The 22,157-nt window shown below is 36.0% G+C and overlaps 1 protein-coding gene across 1 annotated transcript; it reads left to right on the forward strand.

Moving 5' to 3' along the window:
* The first annotated feature begins 4,728 nt into the window (after positions 1-4,728).
* On the forward strand, positions 4,729-5,691 carry LOC110303586 (olfactory receptor 6C2-like). Its single transcript, XM_021174716.1, has one exon. The coding sequence runs from the start codon at positions 4,729-4,731 to the stop codon at positions 5,689-5,691; it is 963 nt and encodes a 320-aa protein (XP_021030375.1).
* The last annotated feature ends 16,466 nt before the right edge of the window (positions 5,692-22,157 follow it).

The following is a 22,157-nucleotide window of genomic DNA, read 5'->3' on the forward strand; positions in this document are numbered from 1 at the left end:
TTATACATTTTATTTTACATGCTTTAAGTCTTATACTTTGTTAGGAAGAAAATGTTGAAAGTAAAATTTCATGAAAAATGTGTCTTTAAAAGATAACTATGGTTGGTAGTACCTTGAATAAAGGAAGTATCACTGACGTGAGTGTTTTGATTAGCCACTTTAGTACCACATAGCTCTTCATAACTCCATTCCAAATATTACAGTAATGGAATAAGACAGGATAAGTAAGACGAGTGTGTGTCTTTTGTAGTGTGAGGAAAGAATAATTATTAAAGGGGAGGTAAGAAAAAAAAAGTCTGGCCCATCCTATACTACAAGTACATATTTCTGTAAATGTAGTATAGAAAATAGGACATAGAGAAAGGAGAACTATCCAATGTATATTTTGTAGCTTTTTCTTTGAACTGAGGTAAGTATGGTAGGGTTCCAGGGAATTCCAACATCAGTAGACAGTGGCTTACTTCCCCTAGTTGTTCCATGTTCACTGTTGCCTGTTAAGCACTGTGTTTAAAGGTTTGCTTACAGAACTAGCTTGAAGAAAAATAACTAAATATCATTTGGGCCATTAATTTTGGCAAAGATCACCCTTAATACTATTAATGTATCTTCCATTCCCTCAGGAGACCACTCTAGCTCCCAAGTGTACTAGTAAGGTTTTGTTTCAGTTTATCAATATTATAAATTGCATTTTACTATCAATTAGTGACTCCTCTGAATCAGAGTCAACAAAGACATTGTGTTTTCTTAACTCAGCTGGTTTTCGCCTTTACAGGTTGGCCATATAAAATATCCTCAATCATGTCCATGACAAAACTTGTATGAAACCTCTTGTGTTAAGAAGCCTGAGCCTTAACATTCCAAAATATAAAGAGACTCCCTGTATTTAGCCCAACTGTATTTAACTACTCAGATTAGGCAAAAAGTCATTCATTTTAAAAATCAGCCTGATGGTCATTAAGTACACAGATACAAAATCTGAGGTAAGTTTTTGCATGCATTCAGACTGCTATCTTATTGTGACTAAATCATATTCATGTCACAACTAATGACTTTTTCTTTGTGTTATTTTACTTTTTTAGGGATGGGAATTCAACCTTGGGTCTCTGAGTGTGAGAAACAAGAACCACACCACAGTCCTAGACCATCACTGTGTTTTCCACCTTTTATCTGTAGACAGGTTGTTTTACAGGATCTAAATCTCAGTTGGTAGACCAAGCTGGTCTCCAACTGAGATCCACCTTTCACAGTCTCCCAAGTGACTGAACTCACACTTTTGTGCTGCCAGACCAAGTTCAGCTGTGAATTTCTCTTCTTAGTTCAGGTAAAAATATAAACTAATGCCCAGAAGACAAATTAAAATGTAAGTATTTTCTTATTTTTCATGGTGATATTATTCTTTTGTGAAATTTGTTAAAATGTAAATATCCTTTTACTTGAGGTAATTTTTTTGTGAAGTTTGATAAAATAAAATATTCCCCATTGCTTTCATTATAGATAAAGATAGTATAGATGTGTGTAAATATATACACGCATATTTAGCTTGGAGAGCACATAAATATAGATTTAATTTTATGTCTTCAATGTCATATCTTTAAAGAGGGTATTGACCACAGATTCAAATTAATAAGTTTACAAAGCCTTGTATAAATTTCCCTACTGTGTAAATTCCAAATGATATACACAATAAAATCATCACATTTAATTAGCATGTAATATCTATAGTTTTTAATGTAACTAATTGTACTGATATTAATGGTGAAATCTACAAGTATCCTCACACTATTATGAAACCACTAGGTAAACATAATAACAAAAAACTTATCACTAATAGATATGTACAATCTTTTTTGTATGTGTGAGCCTTTTTGTACCCTGCTTAGTTGATACAGTGGGCCATGTTCTCCTGGTGACCTCCATGTCCTCTGACTCCTACAATCTTTCTGCCCCCTTTTTGGAGAGATTCCTAGAGGTCCTAGGGGAAAGACCTGATAGAGACTTCCAATTTACCCACAGTTGGTTTTTATTGATTACTCTCACATGATCTGTAATAGAATTTAAGTGAAAAGTCCTGTGGAGTTATTAGTAGTTTTGCTTACATAATGCTGAGTTTAAATGACTCATAGACTGCTCAACAACTGTGTTGTAGCATCTGGAAAATCTAGCATTACCTCATACTTAAGGAATCACCTTTGGTTTAAGTATAGTGCCTTCACTGTGAATGACACAATTAAAGCAGTTTATTAATTATTTATTATTATTATTATTATTATCAAGTAGAAACTTTAAAGACTGAGAATATATAAATACCCAGTGTCTGCCTCTCAAGTGATGATGTGTTTACTCATACCCCAAGAAGCTATTATATTCCATGATATGGGGCAAGATATGCATTATGTTGTTGTGTAATTGTAAAATAAGCAATTATCTCAAGAATGTCTTAGTTTGCTGGGAGATTGAAAGGGCCAGAGGATCTGGAAGTCTTCTGGGAGACTTTATCTTCTAGAAATGGCAACCTGAACAAGACTTGAATAATGGCAATATCAATAGGTAGGTGGGAAACCTCATAGGGTCCCACTCCTAAAAAAAGAATTACGTGTAATTAATGTATACTGCTAGAGAGGGAATTAGGCTTTCTCAGGGACAATACTCTTATTTGGTTAACCAATAAATCATATCCTGAAATCATATACATACAAGCAATGAAAAATGACTCAGTAGATTGTATTTGTGTGTATGTATATGTGTGTGATGTGTGTGAGAGAGTGTTTATATATAAACAATAATAAACAAATAGAGACCATCAATTATAGGAGGGGACTGACTGGGGGTGATATGGGAGGGGCTGGAAGGAGAAAAGGTAAGAGAGAAGAAATGTAATTAAATTTTAACTAAAAAGGAATGTTATAGTTTGGGGAGGAAGAATAAGAAATAAGCAATATGATATTTGACTTAGGACAATAGTCCTAGATTTGCAGTGGGACTGTTCCTGGCCATTTTCAAGGAAACTGAGATGGTAGCTTAATGCACCAAGGAAAATTCGTAAAGATGATTTGGAATATGGGATATGAAGTCTGTCAGAGTATGAATGGTTTTCAGTATAAGACAAAACAGAAGCATGGAGTTGTAAATATTGTATAGAAGCAAAGAGTCGAAAATATGATGTGTTTATGATTTATTCAGTATTGTTATAATGTGGTCTAAAGACATGATCCAACTGAAGCTAATCAGATAGAAGACCTGGAAAAAATCTAGGCACTGTTGGCTATGGCACTGAAAATGACAGTAACTGGTTGGTTAAAATTAGCAATTGTGGTTTATTGAATAAGTACAACTAATATTTTAGCATATGACAACCAGAATAATTACAGCCATGTCAAAGAATAGAGATCCAGATTTGTGAGTGTGTGTGTGTGTGTGTGTGTGTGTTTGTGAACTATTACTTGAAAGTTTGTTTAAATATCATGGCCTTCAACTGAGTATATATTAACATTTGCTATATTCTATTGATATAAATCATTACAAATATTTCTTCACACTGCAATTACTGGTTGTATATAAAATAGTTTGTGTGTTAAATATTAGTAAATGATATAAAATGAACTGTTTATTATTATTAGTAGTAAATAATATAAAATAAAGAATATTAGGAAGTCAGATGAAATGGCCAACTGTCAGCGTATTTTTATAAGTTTTCAATTTAAAGAATGTATTTCGTTTTTATTCAATGTGTAATTACTTGTTAATTAGGTTTAGTGTGATGTCTCCACTCAAACATATATGTACAAAATCAAAGCAAGTGTACTTTTGTCCATTATTCTATCCATCTTTCCCAACCTGAAGAAATCATTGTTGCACATTCATACATTCTGCTCTTTGCTTCCATGTTTCAAAAGGAAAATGTGGTTCACGACCTCCTACATCTGGCTTATTTCACTAAAGATAATGTTTTTTATTTCCATTCATTTTTGCTGCACCTCACAAGATTTCTTTTTTCTTTGGCTAAATAATATTTCCATAGACACAAATACATTTTTCTCTGTTCATCCATTTATGGGAAAGGGAAAGCATGAAACTTTTTAGTATGCTGACTTTATTTTTTTTTCCTTACATAGCCAGGTGTGAAATACATGGATCATGTGATAGTTTTATTTCAGGCTCAGTTTGTTTGTTGAGGAATCATTATACTGCTGTTCACAATGGCTATAGTAATTTACCAACATAAAAGACTTCTCTGTCTACCTAGTCATCAGTAATTATTTATTATTGTTGTTGTTGATATCTGATAATAGCCATTGCTATCTATGGTGAAATTATGCCATATTCTCGTTTTGGTTTACATTCATGAGGGATCTATGGTAAGTTTCCCTCTTTAGTTCTTGACAAATACATGTGTTTTCCTTATCTTGGTGTATTGTTTGGGCCTGTGTGTTATTATTATTTCTGTTTTTATTCTGCATACCTGGTTAAGAGTTTATCATCGTTACTTCTCTTTTTCAAAAATCATATTTTAATTTTACTACTATTCTTTCTTGTCTTTTTTATTTCCCATTTTATTGATTTCTGGTCTTGATCATTGCTTCTTTTGGTATGCTTGCATTTTATTTCACAAATTTGTATAATATCATATTGTAAACTTATACATTCCACTCATTTTATTTTTATTTCATTTCTTACACTTAGATAATTTGACTATTTATATGCAGATTGCCTAAAACACCAAAAGTAGTTATGAGAAACCACACAGTAATGACAACATTCATCTTGCTGGGACTTACAGATGATCCAGGCCTCCAAGTTCTGTTTTTTGTCATTTTATTTCTGACATATATTCTGAGCATAATGGGGAACCTGACAATTATCATTCTCACCCTGATGGACTCTCATCTTAATACACCTATGTATTTTTTTCTCCGAAATTTCTCCTTCTTAGAAATTTCATTCACAACAGTCTGTATTCCTAGATTCCTCTACAGTATATCAACTGAGGTTAATACCATAACATACAATGCTTGTGCCAGTCAAATATTTTTTGTTGGACTATTTGGAGCCACAGAGTTTTTTCTGCTGGCAGCTATGTCCTATGACCGCTATGTGGCCATCTGCAAGCCCTTGCACTATATGACTATCATGGATAACAAAGTTTGTGCCACCCTTGTCCTCTGTTGCTGGACTTCTGGGTTGCTGGTCATTATCATACCTCTTGGCATGATCCTCCAGCTGGAATTCTGTGACTCTAACACCATTGATCACTTTTTCTGTGATGCATCGCCTCTTATCAAAATCTCATGCTCAGATACATGGTTTTTGGAGCAGACTGTCATTGTTTGTGCAGTGCTGACTTTCATCATTACACTAATAGTCGTGATTCTCTCTTACATATACATTATCCAGACAATTCTCAGATTCCCTTCTGCTCATCAGAGGAAGAAAGCATTTTCCACCCGCTCTTCTCACATGATTGTAGTTTCCATCATGTATGGCAGCTGCATTTTTATCTACGTGACACCTTCTGCCAAAGAACAGGTAGATATCAATAAAGGAGTATCTATGCTCAATACATCTGTTGCTCCTTTGTTAAATCCATTTATTTATACTTTGAGAAATAAGCAAGTGAAACAAGCTTTTAATGACACAGTAAAAAAATTGCATATCTCTTACACCAATAAGAACATGTTGAATTTAAATAGTTAATTGACTAGTTTTCATTTTTCTGGAGGTTTTAACTATTTAAGCCAAGTTAACTTTTTCATAGTCCTTTACATCTTGACTTGGAAACCCACTTATGTCAGGAGCCATTGAAGGATAAGCTAATAACTAGCAGATGGTCTTCCTGAGATGAGTCTGCCTTGAAATACAATACGTGATGGATTTGCTCCAGTAGGCAAGGCACAGAAGAAATTAATTTTAGAAAATATTCCTGCCATTAGTATGCTTTTCCTGTTATTATTAAACATACATAGCCATTGCTAGGTATTAGCCCACTGTTTTGAACAGATCTCTGCAGAACAACAAAGATGTACTGTCTTGTAGTGATGCTATATAGACAAATAAATGACTTCTTAAACCTTAATGATGATCCTATAAGAATTTCTAAATTTATAGTAGTTATTAAGCTCAATAAAATTACTATTAAATTCTTTCTGATAATCAAAACTGCATAGAGAACTCTGCCAGTCTTTTAGTGTTATGATTTAATTGCTTTTGAGAAAGTGAGCAGGCATTCTGCAACTTACAGCACATTCTAAGAGGTTGTGAAACCATTAACCATAGGTCATGAAAAAAGGAACTACAATTTGCTATAGATGCCAGGACTGAAGATAAAATATTGACTGGGTTTATCTATTAAAAAATTCACCAATAACTTAATTACGCTTTTTTAACTCTCCACGAATCTGTGGAGCTGTGAGAGATGATGAATGTGATGTGTTTAGCCAGACATAACTCCTAATGGATATGCATGTAAACATTCTCTGTTGTAAATTTTGTATTTAATTTATGATTTGAATTTACGTGTAAACTTGTGATGAACTTTTTACCATGTGATCATGTATTCTGAAAGATGTATAAGTGCTGAGGAAAAAGAGAGGAAACAGGACAGCTTTTAAGACAGAATATCTTTTAGACAGAGCTGAACTGAGGAGAACTTTTTAGACAGAACTCAAGACAGAACTTTTTAGAAAGAACTAAACTGAGCGAGAAGAACTTTGCAGACAGAACACTTTTTAGACAGAACTGAACTCAAAAACTTAGAAGCAAAGGCATAGCATTGGGAGAAAAGGCATTGAGAATAAGAGCATTATTGTGACTTCAGAGTAGGAGGAGAAAACAAGATTAGAAGGAGAATGCAGATTGGAATAATTCTAAGTTAACTTAAAATAAATCTAAGCAATATGCACAATGCAGAGGGAAAGAGAAACTGAAGAAGCTGCAGAGAGAAGAGAAAGAGCAGGCAGGCTTCTCTTTACCATGGGCAGAACAAGTCTTTTCTTAATAGTAAGGCAGGCTTAGTATTACTAAAGAGAATAAAGCTTTCTTCTTACAGACTTGGTTTTAATTCATTTAGCAATAAAAGTGTAAAAGATTTTCCTTTCTTTATGCAATAAATATTGGAGCTCATTTTTCATCCAGAATGAGTAGGTTATTTCTGTACTGGTTCTTGGTCTTTTGCTCCATACACATATATAAGTATGGATGTGTGTGTGTGTGTGTGTGTGTGTGTGTGTGTGTGTGTGTAAGTGTGTAATTATAAGTATGTAAGGTGGGCTCAATTGGTTTGAGTGGAGATATAAAAATGTTTAATCATGAATTTGTAAATGAATTTATGTAAGTTGGTCCATATTTGTTTATATAAAAGTTTTCCTTCTGCTAGTATGACTCTCTTCTCCTGGTTCAATAGAAGTTTATTGCTCCAAACATTCCTTAGCCTGACAAGCAAGAGGCATCTGGACAAGAGGGAAAAGGCGCTAGCAATTAAACCCTTACTTAATCCCCTGCTGTATTATGGTGAGGTGCTAAGTGCCAGAGGGTGTATTTTCTGGCCTCAAAGGAACTCAGGCTCATCAGCTACAATAGCAAAGTGACTTAGACTTAAGATAGGTCTTTTTATTATTAAACAGCAACTATAAATATCTTGAAAGACCATGTTCTGCTCCTACCAGTGCTCTTCCCTCTCTGCTGCCTCAAGAGGAACCAAGAGGAAAGAAAAACAGCCAGGGCTGGCCCCTGGCACATATTGGCAAATTAGTAGTGTTCCTCAAATGAAAATTAAGAATATGTTTTCAAAATCTTAGAGATTGGATATCCCTAATAATAAACAGGGAATTGCATATAAAATGTAGACAAGTGTCAAAAAGTAGCTTCATAATTTCTACAAGATACAAGTAGGCTCCCCAGTCTGGCTCTTGCTCTAAAAATATTGTAGAACATTGGGTGTTTCTATTACACAAAGTATCATTACATAGTATGTGCTTTTTCTCTCTTTCTCTCTCCCTTTATCTCTCAGTCCTCTCTCCCCTCCCCCACCACACACACAGAAAATCTATATATGCAAATAATGATTCTGTTTAGTTTAAAAGCATGAGTACTCAAGAGAATCAAAGAGGGTTGGTAGAAACAACAAAGTGGTCACCCTTGCAGATGTTCCTTAAGGAGACAACACTCCTGAATGTGCAGGCATACAGACACACATACTCATATCCACACACAACCATGCTGACCTTCACATTACTGTATGGTGGGCTTTGTAATAAATAGCCCCTCTGTCTCCTTTCTATTAGACAATGCATATACAATGTTAAGTTACTAAGCAAACATTAAACCTAGTCAATAGATTAATTTGCTTCTCTCTCTGTATTTTGCATAAACTCATTATATGTTTGTAGCAGTATTTATGTATATAAATACTGGCGTCATGTTCCATGCTACCCACCCCCATGTTCTGGTTCCCAAATGAAAGACACACATGCAGTCTCTATATTTTAATATGCCTTAATCTCCACAATAGCTGGGCCACTTCCTAACCTCCATGTAGTTAATCCAACTCCCACTGATAATCTCGAGTTATCGCGTATTAAATTCTATATTCTACCTTGGACCCAATTGGGCAGTCCTATTGGTCCGTACTCTCCCAGTTGTTACACGGCAGTTAGGCCTTCCTGTCCTCCATTCTTCTCAGGCATGTCATCTTTGCTCCTTTACCTCTCCCCGATTGTCAGATCTCCTTCTCCCTCTTCCTTTCTCTGTCCCAAGCCCAGGAAATTCTCAAGTCCAGCCTCTGCCTGCCCTGCCTAGCCATTGACTGATGGCATCTTTATTTATCAATCAGAACCAAATTGGGGTAGGGTCCATCAGTGTCTTACATACAGACATTCCTGTGAGCAGTTTTGTGGAACAGAACTAGCATTCATAATACAAGCAGCTACATTTTCCCTTTTTGTCTAATTAAAAAGGCCTTTTTCCTTTGAGATATACACTGAACATCATTATAACAATTATGCAAACTGTAAGGTATGAAATACACTTATAACATCTAGTCCATCATATTTATCAATTTAGATAAATTATCATCTATCCCAACTTACAATTCCTTATCTGGATTATGTTTGATTTTAACTTGCAATACCATCTGAAAACCATCCTTTCAAATCTAGGGAACCCTCTTTAGTGCTAAAAAACTTAAGTTTGATTATGAGACTATAACTAGTCTTTAACCCCATCAGAGATCTGAGAAAGAATTAAGTATTACCCAAAATGTAGGAAGCACAAAGATATATCTTCCAAAACTTACACAATTTGTAGAGACAGCTGAGAGCCTGGACAGTCCCCTAATTTCTTAGAACAATGGAACAATTCAATTGTCTTCAGCCTTCTGGCCCAGGACCATCTAACAGACCTTAAGTGAAGCAGGAATTATGAAGTACCAGCTTACTTTGTCTTGGCAGAACTTAGCAGTCGGGGATGCTCAATGTTTTCCTTGAAGTGGGAAGGGGATACTGTAAGGAGCAGACATGTCTCCTAGTGAAAAGATCTATTAATAATAAAATGATTTTAAATACCATATTTTGTGGATCTCTGATGTTCTTGAAGACCATTTATATATAGCAGAATTGTTAAACATATGTTATTCTTAACTATTTGAATAATCTTTCTTCTTCTTTTTTTATTAGATATTTTCTTTATTTACATTTCAAATGCTATCCCAAAAGTTTCCTATACCCTCCCCACGCCCTGTTCCCCTACCCACCCACTCCCACTTCTTGGCCCTGGCGTTCCCCTGTACTAGGGCATATACAGTTTGCAAGACCAAGGGGCCTCTCTTCCCAATGATGGCCGACTAGGCCATCTTCTGCTACATATGCAGCTAGAGACACGAGCTCTGAGGGTACTGATTAGTTCATATTGTTGAATAATCTTAAAAACATTTATTGCAATTAAGTCAGAATCTAATGTTACCATGAGATTATTATCTGACCTTCAACTTGTAAAGGTCCTAAACAGTTTGTAATAACAGATATTAGAAGGACTATGTCTAAGCCTTGTACTCTTAAACGAGTTGCATAGGCACAATGCCTACCTAAGAATAACAATCTTAATTTTAAATTTTGTAGCCATATACAAAGATTTATGCCAATGAAAACCTTAAACCTGTATCAATATATAAATTCTGCACCAATATAAGAAAGCATAACTTCAATTCTGCATCAAAATTTAAGATTTCTACCAAAGTAAGATTATGGTTATAAAATGTTTTGTTTAAGAGTAAATTTAGTAAGCCATCCCCGTATATCTAATTTCTCATAATATTAGTGCCCTTTTTCTTTTCAACCCCTTCTGTTTTCCTAAGAAAGGGTACAGAAGAGAAAAGGAAAGATAGAAATCCCCGAGTTAAGCTCTTTACATAATTTCCTACATCCAAAATTATGATTATTTCAAAATTATCTCTTAAAATGACAATTTATCTGTAGTTTATAAAATAAACATAACCAGACACCCAAAACCAAGAAATTGGGATGACTCTCCATAGCTTCTTTCTGCTGAATTGGGCAATGAATAATTATATATATATATATATATATATATATATACATATACATACATATATTCATTTGTTACCCAGTCTCTGTATCCTTTGAAAGTTCAGGGCTTAACTGAAGTTCTGACTGGATCTGTCTGAAAGGCTGGATGAACTGAGGTCATTAGAAACAAGCAGCTAGCCGGGCGTGGTGGCACATGCCTTTAATCCCAGCACTCGGGAGGCAGAGGCAGGTGGATTTCTGAGTTCTAGGCCAGCCTGGTCTACAAAGTGAGTTCCAGGACAGCCAGGGCTATACAGAGAAACCCTGTCTCAAAAAACAAAACAAAACAAAAAAAACAAAAAACAACAACAACAACAACAACAAAAGAAACAAGCAGCTATTTCTGAAGTTATTCTGGGAGCAAATCTCTGGAAACAGTGTCAGGTTAGGCAGGGAGCTGGAACAGCAGGTCATCTCAGCATCCCCAAGTATGAATCTTGTCAGATTTCTAATGTACCCTTTCTAAATCCTCAGCTGCTCTGGATTTACTTTGAGAAGTCTTTGCTACTTCTCAAATTCTCTAAACCAGAACTCATGTTCTTTCCTAATGTCCTTCATGGTCAGCCTGAAAATTACGTCTTTGTTTTGATTTATGGTATGGATTCTCCAGGAGGAATTTTTTTGTCAAAGAGGTATGTTTCTGGCCTGAAATTCATTATTTCTTCTTGAAAACTACTAAACTACCAAAGTGAGTATCTTTTCCCTAAAAGTAGTAATTGAGAGGACAATATATCGCAAGCAATCTGTCTAACATCAGGCTTTTTCTTTGCTTCATGGGAAGCCTAATGTCACAGATGGCATTCTACATTTTCACAATGCAAAATGCCTCCCAAGGGAACTAAAATAGAGGGTTGCCAAAATTAATTAGTCAGACATGGATTTGTTTTTCTATCTCTCGGGATGGGTATGCTCTGTTTTCCTTTCATAGTTTCCTCTTGTATTGTATTCCAAGAGGCAAAATGTGTCTGAAGCTTTCAAGGAGACTTTGGAAAGCCTGTACAACTAGAAATATCAGAAAAGTCACAATATACACAGCATTTAAATATCACAACAAAAATTTTGGAAGTATGGTAACTCATTTTTTTCATCCTTACTAATTGAGTTCAGATTATAAAGATAATTTATGATAAGAAAGAACCTCAATGTGCTTAAATTTTAATAATTAAGTGACTATAAAAGTTACAGCTTGATAAAAGTAACATTTCTCAACGTAAAACAGAAAATTTCCTTTATTACAGATAAAAAGCAAAGTAAGTTGAGATTATGCCTGGAAAAGGAAGAAGCTGAGTATTTATGTGGTTCCACCTACAGTGTACATATCTTTCTAAATCAAAAACTGAACTTGTTTTATTATAGCATGGATACATTTTTATCAATTCTTGCATCAGTGTTTTTGCATAGTCCTCAGTTGGTCAGAGCATAGATCAGAAAGACATGATACCGACCTCAAGACTATATTTCATAGCTAACTTTAAAAAAGTTTACAACTCAAAAAAGTAATAATTTCCAAATTCTGTAATCAAAAGTATATGATATATAACTTTCAAAGTGGGAATAAAATATGTTTTAACTTTTAAAATACAGGTTGATTATTTTCTGCCCTAACAACTTTGGCTACAAGCTCTCAATTCAAAGATAACTAGTTCACCATATATACCATATATTTGATATGATATTAGTAGCTGCTATTCTTTGTATCTTCACACCTTTCAGAATCCAGAGCTTAGCTGTAACAACTACAGAATAAATTACCGAACTTTTTGTTATGCTCTTATAGTGGCTGAGAGTTATGAATTGTGTTTCTCCTTTTTGTTGGCTTTGTACCTACTGAGTGTAAATGGGAACATGACCATCATTATGTAAACACTGTCAAATCTTTACTTAAGAACTTTCATGTATTTCTATTTTGGAAATTTCTCTTTTGTAAGAAAATTCTTTTCTATAGCCTGCATTCCATGATTTCTCATGGAATACCTATAGGCAACACAAGTGTTTGCTATAATGCTTGCTTGTCACATTTTCTTTTTTGTTTTCTTATTTCTCTTTTTGTAACTGACATATATTTTTCTACTGGCTGCAATGTGCCATGATCGTTATGTGGCGATCTATAAACCTCTGAGATACATAGCTATCATTATGTATCATTATGTAATTGCTTCCTGGTCATCTGACTTTCTCAACATTTTCCCCCAGTGATCATTGGCCTCCAGCTGGAATCCTGTTACTGTAACATGTCCTAGCGCTTCACCCATGACTCTTCTCCTATGCTGCAGATTGCTTGCACAAATACAAAGATGTGAGAACTGGTGGCATTTTTTAACAGTATTACTCTTATAGTAACTATGTCCTTGGTGTTTCTCCTGTTCCCACTCATCCATAGAACAGTTCAGAAGATGCCTTCTGCAGAGTAAAAGAAAAAGGCCTTTCCACTTGTTCCTCCCACATGATTGTGTTTTTCTGTCATATAGAAGTTGCATTTTCATATATGTAAAAATATCTGTGATCCATAAACCAAACCCAATATTCACATATATTAAAGTTTAGTGGGTGGATTCACTACTACAACAACATCTCCTGAGTGGCAGGCCTGTCATTCAGAGGAAATTTATTTTGTTGCCTTTCATATGTAGGTGAGCTATTATGAGTACCATCTTGAATAAGGATGCTCTGAAGACCTTAGATAATCACAAGTACAGTAGTCCCAGGACCTTTCTCTAATCAATAGGTAGGAGACATCTATGAGACACAACAGTGGGGAGAGAAAATTCAGACACTGACACACTGAGAGGTTAAAGCAACAGAGGCTCAAACTTTGAGGAGTGAGGTAGCCAGTGATCCTGCCCTCAGGACCCCATTACCTGTGAGTAATGACAAAAACTGATAACTCTGAGACTATGGCCAGATAACTCTAGAATTCTGGTTCCAAACTTATGTCCTGCCATGTGTAGTTTACTGCTGGCACTGAAAATTGTGAGCCCATATCCATCATGCCATTTCATTTATGTAGCCTGCTCCCTAGGGCAGTTTGGCTCAGTATTGGGTCAGATCTGAGAACAAGAACAGCAGGGGGAGCTTTGGGTTCTACCTGCTCCCTGGCAGATCTCAGCTTTGTATTTGCCTCCCTCATTCTCTAGTACTCTGAGAACACTCCATGAGATGAATGTTAGTCATTTCAGAGTACATGATCAGACAGCCTCTATGAGTGAGAATCTGCTTAGCAATATCAGAAAATTTTGCCACATACTTAACCATAATTAAACACTATAATGCTAACCAACAGCCAACATCAAATTAAATGGAGAGGAACTTGAAGCAATCCCACCTAAATCAGGGAGAAGACAAGTTTCCCACTCTCTACCTATTCATTTAACATAGTACTCAAAGTTCTTGCTAAAGCAATTAGACAACTAAAGAGGATACAAATTGGAAAGGAAAAAGTCAAGGTATTACTCTTTGCAGTTGATATGATAGTATACATAAACAACCCCAAAACTTCTACCAGAGAACTCCTACAGCTGATAAACAACTAGTGCAAAATGGCAGGATAAAAAATTAACTCAAACAAATCAGTAGCCTTCATACAAATGACAAACCAGTTGAGATAGAAATTAGAGAAACAACATCCTCCACAAAAGCCACAGATAATATAAACTATCTTGGGGTCACTCTAACCAAGCAAGTGAAAGATCTATATGACAAGAACTTCAAGCTCCTGACAAAAGAATTCAAAGAAGACCTCAGAAGATAGAAATATCTCACAAACTCATGGATTGGTAGGATTAGCATAGTTAAAATATCCATCTTAACAAAAGCAATTGACAAATTCAATGCATTCCCTATCAAAATTTCCAACACAATTTTTCACAGATATGGAAAGAACAATTCTCAACTTCATATATAAAAACAAAAACCCAGGATGGTGAAAACAATTCTCAACAATAAAATAACTTTTGGGGAATCACCATCCCTGATCTCAAGGATCCTACTACAGAGGAATGGTGATAAAAAACAAAAACAAAAGCAAAAAACAAAGAACAAAAAATTGTATGGTATTGGTACGGAGATAGACAGATCAATCAAATGGAATGGAATTGAAGACCCAAAAATAAACCTATACACCTATGGACATTTGATCTTTGACAAAGAAGTCAAAACCATATAGTAGAAAAAGTACAGTATCTTCAGCAAATGGTGCTGGTTTAACTAGAGGTCTGCATGTAGAAGAATTGAAATTGATCCATATTTGGTTTAATGCCTGTATTATGTTAAGTGTGTTCCCAAAATTGTACGAGATTCTGCAAGTTAAATGCAAAGAAAACAGAAAATCAAATAAAAAAAATGGGGCACAGAGCTAAACAAAGAATTCTCAACACAGGAATCTCGAACAGCTGAGATACATTCAACATCCTTAGTCACTGGGAAATGCAAATCAAAATGACCCTGAGATTCTACCTTTTACCAATTAGGATGGGTAAGATCAAAAACTCAAATGACAGCACATGCTGGCAAGAATGTGGAGAAAGAGGAACACTCCTCCATTGCTGCTGAGATTGCAAACTTGTACAACCACGCTGGAAACTAATCTGGCAGTTCCTCAAAATTGGAAATAGTTCTACCTAAAGACTCAGCTCTACCACTCCTGGGCATATATATTCAAAAGATGCTCCACCTTCCCACAAGAATGCATGTTCCACTATGTTCATAGCAGCCTTATTTGTAATAGCCAGAAACTGGAAACAACCCAGATGTCCATCAACCGAAGAATGGATAAATAATGTGTAGTCATTTACACAATAGATTTCTATTCAGCTACTAAAAATGAGAAAATGAGGACATAGTGGTTTTTTTTTTAGGCAAATGGATGACACTAGAAAATATCATCCTGAGCGAGTTAATCCAGACCCAATAGGACACACATGGATGATAAGTGGATATTAGCCAAAAAATACAGAATATCCATGGTACAACCTATAGTTCATAAAAAGTTTAACAAGAAGTAATGCTCAAGTGATGATGCTTCAATCCTACTTAGAAGAGGGAAGAAAATAATCACAGAAGGCAGAGTGAAGGAAAGACCTAAATCATGTGCTGTGTGATGCTTAAAATTATCTTTTATTACCCTTTTCTAGTTTAATTTACATGTACTTATATCCTACAAGAGGTTTTTTTTTCCTCTCCTTACATTCTTATTTTTACATTTCTTCTTCCTCTAGCCCCATTCTTTATTCTTACATTTCAAATGAATTTTATGGTAATAGCTGATTCTACATTGTACTTGCTTTTTCTCATAAAGCTATAGATGAGGTGACTGGTAACTTTTATTAATATTGATTATATTTTTATATATAGTTTGATATTCATGCTGTTCTTCCTCTCTGAGAAGTACTTCACAATGAACCCTCAAAAGAAGACTAATTCTTCATTCAAATAAAAAACAAAGTAGGTGCCTAATCCAGTAGTTGTATAAATCACAAAACAGAAATGTAAGAAACATGAAAATGCAAAACAAACATTAAAGAGAAAGAGACCATGGACTTAATGAAAGGAAGAAGGTACAAGGGAAGCATTGGAGGGAAGTAGTAAAAGAGAGAATTATGTATATGTAATTATACTATAATCTCAAAAAATAAAATGACATAATTTTAAAATAGAACTAGAGAGAACCCAAGATGAGCCAATTCTTCTCGCAACCCAACATCAGATGTCTCATCATGTTCTGTTTTTATTTAGTCACTAATTTAACCTACTTTAAAAAGGATACTCTACTAACCTTTACCTTTTTGTTCAGTCTTGAAAAGCAGACTATGGAATTAAACTGCCTATGTTTGGTGGGGAAGTTCTCAGTTAAATTTCTGTAGACATATCCTCAAAAATTCTGATATGTATCTTCTGAGTCTTTTCAAACCCAGGCTTATTGACAACACAGATTTCCCTTCACTACATCCTACCAAGTTTGGTAGGCCAACATTTATAAATCAGTGAGCCTCATCCTCTTCCAAATGTAGCTGACTCTGGGTTAAACCACCAAAGTTCTTCACAAAAGATGGCATTCTCTCCTCTACTGCTCCTCAGGCCACAGCTTTTTGTTTGTTTTTCTTTTCTTAATTGAAAATGGATTTTTTAATACAGTATGTTCTGATTACAGTTTCCCCTCCCTTCAATACCTCCCTGATTATCCCCATTTCCCAGCCCATTCCATCCTACACCCTTTCTTTTGGTATCTTATGACCCTCCCCTCAGATGTCAGGAAACCATGCAGAAAAGGGGGAGGAAAATTGTAGGTGATAAAGGGGATGTAGGACACCAGAATATGTCCTGTTAAATCAACTAAGCAGGGCTCACATGAGCTCACAGAAACTGAAGTGGCAATCCTAGGGTCTGCATAAGTACTCAACAGGTTCTCTACTTGGTGTTTGGTAAAACTAGTAAAAGTGGGAGCTGATATATCTATGATATCTGTGACTCTTTTGTCTGTTCATGAGACCCCTTTCTTCCTATTGGAATGCTTTGTCCAGTCTTGATATATGGGCTTTTGCCTTCTATCATATCTTGTTTTGTCCTATTTGGTTGGCATTTCTTGGAGATATGCTCTTTTCTGAAGAATAAAGCAAAGGGTTGTGGATCTGGGAGGAAGAGAAAAGTGGATAGAAGCTGTAAAGAGTAGGAGGGAAAAATTGTCAGGATTTATTGTATGAGAGAATCTATTTTCAAGAAAAACAAACAAAAACAAATAGGCATCAAATAATAAAATAATGTAAAAAAATAAAGAAACAGAATAGGAAAAAAACAACACAAACTGAAAAAAGACCTCAAATAATCATTTCTTTAAATGCTGAAAAAGGCTTTGACAAAATCCAAACCCCTTCATGTTAAAAGTTTTAGAGAGATCAGGGATACAAGGTACATGCCTAAACATAATAAATACAACATATTGCAATCTGATAGCCAACATTAAACTAAATGGAGAGAAATTTAAAGCAATTTCACTAAAATCAGGGACAAGACAAGGCTGCCCACCCTCCAAATCTATTCAATATAGTATTGAAGTTCTGGCTATGGCAATAAGACAACAAAAAGATCAGGGGGATACAAATTGTAGAGGAAGAAGTCAGGAAACCATGCAGAAAAGGGCGAGGAAAATTGTAGGTCATAAAGGGGATGTAGGACACCAGAATATGTCCTGTTAAATCAACTAAGCAGGGCTCACATGAGCTCACAGAAACTGAAGTGGCAATCCTAGGGTCTGCATGAGTGCTCAACAGGTTCTCTACTTGGTGTTTGGTAAAACTAGTAAAAGTGGCAATAGAAGTATTGCTATTCATAGATGATATGTTGGTATATATAAGTGCTACCAAAAATTCTACAAGAGAATGCCTACAGTTGGTAAACACCTGCAGCAAAGTAGCTAGATAAAAAAATTAACTCAACAAATCAGTAGCCCTTGTTTATAAAATGATAAATGGACTGAGAAACAAAATAGTGAAACAACACCATTTACAATAGCCACAAATAATATAAAATATCTCGGTAGCACTAACTATGCAAGGGAAAGTCCTGTAAGACAAGAACATCAAGTCTCTGAAGAAAGAAATTGAGGATGATATAAGAAAATTGAAAGATCTTTCATGTTCATGGATCAATTGGATTAATTTACTAAAAACGGGCACCCTGCCAAAAATAATCTCCCAATTCATTTCAATTCCCATCAAAATTCCAACTCAATTCTTATAGACATTTGAAAGAGCAATTATCAACCTCATGTGGGAAACAAAGACCACAGGAAAGCGTAAAAGTCCTGTACAACAAAAGAACTTCCCTTATGTCAAGTTGTATTACAGAGCAATAGTTAAAAACCATGTGGTACTGGCATAAAACTAGACAGACTGATTAATGGATCAGAATCAAAAACCCCAAAATAAACCCACACATCAATAGACAATTGATTTTTGATGAAGAAGCAAAAACTATACAATGTATTTTTAAAAAGAGCATTTTAAACAAATGGTGTTGGCCTAATTGGATGTCTACATGTAGGTGAATATACATAGATCTAAATTTATCACCCTGAAAAAAATTCAATCCCATATGGATCAAGGACCTCAACATAAAACTGGTTATACTATATATAACAGAACAGAAAGTGGGTAACTGTCTTAAATACACTGGAGCCAAGATTACTTCCTGAACAGAACACCAATAGCCCAGACACTAAGATCAATGATTCATAAATGACACCTCATGAAACTGAAAAGTTTCTGTAAGGCAAAGAATACCATCAATTCGACAAAATAGCCTTCAGAATGGGAAAAGATCTTCACCAACCCTACATCTAACTGAGGACTAATATCCAAAATATATAAAGAACTCAAGAAATTAGACAATAACAAATCAAACAACCAAATTGAAAAATGTGGTACAGAGTCACATAGAATTCTCAACAGAGTAATCTCTAGTAGCCAAGAATTACTTACTGAAGTTTTCAACATCTTTAGTCAGAGATTCTTTGTTATACATGTTAGAATGGGTGAGGATATGGAGCAAGGGGAACACTCCTGCATTGCTGGTGGGAGTGCAAGCTTGTACAAGTTCTTTGGATTTTTTTTTCTGTTTCTCCGAAAATTGGTAATATTTCTACTTCAAGACCCACTTATAACACTCCTTGGGATACACTCAAAAAATGTTCCACCATAACACGAGGACACTTGTTCAACTATGTTCATAGCAGCTTTATCCATAACAGCCAGAAACTAGAAACAACCTATATGTTTATCAACCAAACAATGGATAAAGATAATGTGTTACATTTACACAGTGGAATGTTACTCAGGTATTAAAAACAAAGATATCATGAAACTTAATGGCAAATAAAGGGAACTAGAAGAGTTATATCCTGTGTGATATAACTTAAACCCTGAAAGACACACATGGTATTTACTCACTTATAACTGGAAATTAGACATCAACTACAGGATAACTATGCTACATTCCAGAGACCCAAAGAAGCTAAGTAACAGGAAAGATCCAAGAGAAGATTCTTGACTTTTACTTAAAATGGAAAATAAGGAGGTGGAGAGAGGGAGGGCACTGGGTGAGAGAGAGGGGAAGAATCAGGTATGGAGACATGATATGGAGGGCTGGGAAAGAGAAAGCAAATGGAGGGGGATTTCTGGGACTAGCCAAAGGGCTGGGTTGGGGAAGGCTCCTTGAAGTCTATGGGTATGACCCTAGCTTAGTCTCCTAGCAGCTAGGGATATTGAGACAGTAGTCATCATCTTTTTATCTAGATGGGACCTCCAGTGAGGGAGTAGGACATCAACATACCCAGAAAAACTTCTGCCCAAAATTTGTCCTGCCTACTAGATGTTCAGGAATAAAAATGAAACAGAGGTTATAGGAATAGACAACCAACGACTGGCCCAACTTGAGACCCACTCATGAGACAGAGTCCATTCTAGACACTATTAATAACACTGTGATATGCTTACAGACAGGAGCCTAGCATAACTGTCTTCTGAGAGGCTTCAAGCAACGAATGGAAACAGATGCAGAGACCCTCAGTCAAACCTTAGGCCAAGCTCCATGTGTCTTGTGGAAAAGTGGAGAGAAGGGCTGAGAGCCAGGACATCACAAGAGGACCTAAAGCGTCTACTAATCTGGTCCCATGGGGGTTCACAGAAACTAAACCACCAACCAACCATGGGCTGTTCCTAGGCCCTCTCACATTTGTAGAAATGTGAAGCTTGGTCTTCGTGTGGGTCTCATAACAACTGGAGCAGGGGCTGTCTCTGACTCTTTTTCCTGTCTTTGAGTCCCCTTCCTCTAGTTGGGCTGCCTTGTCTGGCTTCAGTGGGAGAGGATGTTCTTAGTCTTGCTGCAACTTGATGTGTCAAGTCAGGTTGGTAGCCATTGGGTGATTCCTTTTCTCTGTGGAGGAGAGGAAGGGATAATTGGAGGAGGGGTATGTAATGGTGGGACTGGGAAGAGAGGAGAGAGGAGACCTTCAATCAGGATCTAAAGGGGATACATATATTAAAAATAAAATATAATATTATGACTGGTTACCTGTATATTTGACTTGATTTTTTTTCTCACAACTTTTATTCTAATTTGCTTTCAGCTGCTGTAATAAACAACCATGACAAACTTGGGGAGAAAGGGGCTTATTTCATCTTACATATTACAGTCTATCACCAAGGGAAGTCCAGGCAGGGACTTGAAGCAGAAACCAAGGAGGAAGAAGAAGCACTGCCTATAGGCTTGCTCCACAGATCATGTTTGATGCATGCATTTCTTATACATTCCAGTGCCACATGTGTGTGGGTGGTGCCACAGCAGGCCAGACTATCCTATATCAACCAGCAATAAAGAGAATGACTCATAGACATGCTCACAGACTAATCTGATTGAGGACACCTTTGGTTGAAGTTCCTTGTTGCTAGGTATGTCATGTTCACATCAAAATCAGCCAACAGCCTTCAGCATTCTGTGTTGGTTCTGCTGTGATGAGTTTAGTTTCTGGGTCTTGTTTGCTTGCTGTTTTAAGTGCTTCTGGATAGCCTTTTTCCCAGATTTCAGAAAATTTCTGTTACGGTTTTATTGCTTATATATATTTTTTGCATCTCTAGTGGCATTTCAATCCTTCCACACCCATGTGTTGTAAATTTGGAATTTTAGTAATGCTCTATAGATCTTACATGCTTTATTCATAAATATAGATCACTTTATCTTTATTGATCCTGAATATTCTACTTCTTTTTTTTATTAGATATTTTCTTCCTTTACATTTCAAATGCTAGCCCAAAAGTCCCCTATACCCTCCCCCTGCCCTGCTCCCCTACCCACCCACTCCCACTTCTTGGCCCTGGCATTCCCCTGTACTGGGGCATATGAAGTTTTCAAGACCAAGGGGACTCTCTTCCCAATGATGGCCAACTAGGCCAGAGACACTGAAATTTATAGAGGAGAAAGTGGGGGAAAGCCTCGAAGATATGGGCACTGGGGAAAAATTCCTAAACAGAGCAGCAATGGCTTGTGCTGTAAGATCAAGAATTGACAAATGGGCCGGGCGTGGTGGCACACGCCTTTAATCCCAGCACTCGGGAGGCAGAGGCAGGCAGATTTCTGAGTTCGAGGCCAGCCTGGTCTACAAAGTGAGTGCCAGGACAGCCAGGGCTACACAGAGAAACCCTGTCTCGAAAAAACAAAAACAAAAACAAAACAAAACAAACAAACAAACAAAAAAAACAGGAAAAAAAAAAGAATTGACAAATGGGACCTCATGAAATTGCAAAGCTTCTGTAAGTCAAAAGACACTGTCAATAAGACAAAAAGGCCACCAACAGATTGGGAAAGGATTTTTACCAATCCTAAATCTGATAGGGGACTAATATCCAATATATACAAAGAGCTCAAGAAGCTGGACTCCAGAAATTCAAATAACCCCATTAAAAATGGAGTACAGAGCTAAACAAAGAATTCTCAAGTGAGGAATAATGAAGGGCTAAGAAGCACCTGAAAAAATGTTCAACATCCTTGATTAGAATATTCTAGTTCTTTTGCGTTGTCTTCAAGCCCTGATAATTT

This window comes from Mus caroli, chromosome 10 (assembly GCF_900094665.2).
Source record: "Mus caroli chromosome 10, CAROLI_EIJ_v1.1, whole genome shotgun sequence".
In the NCBI taxonomy this organism is placed as follows: domain Eukaryota; kingdom Metazoa; phylum Chordata; class Mammalia; order Rodentia; family Muridae; genus Mus; species Mus caroli.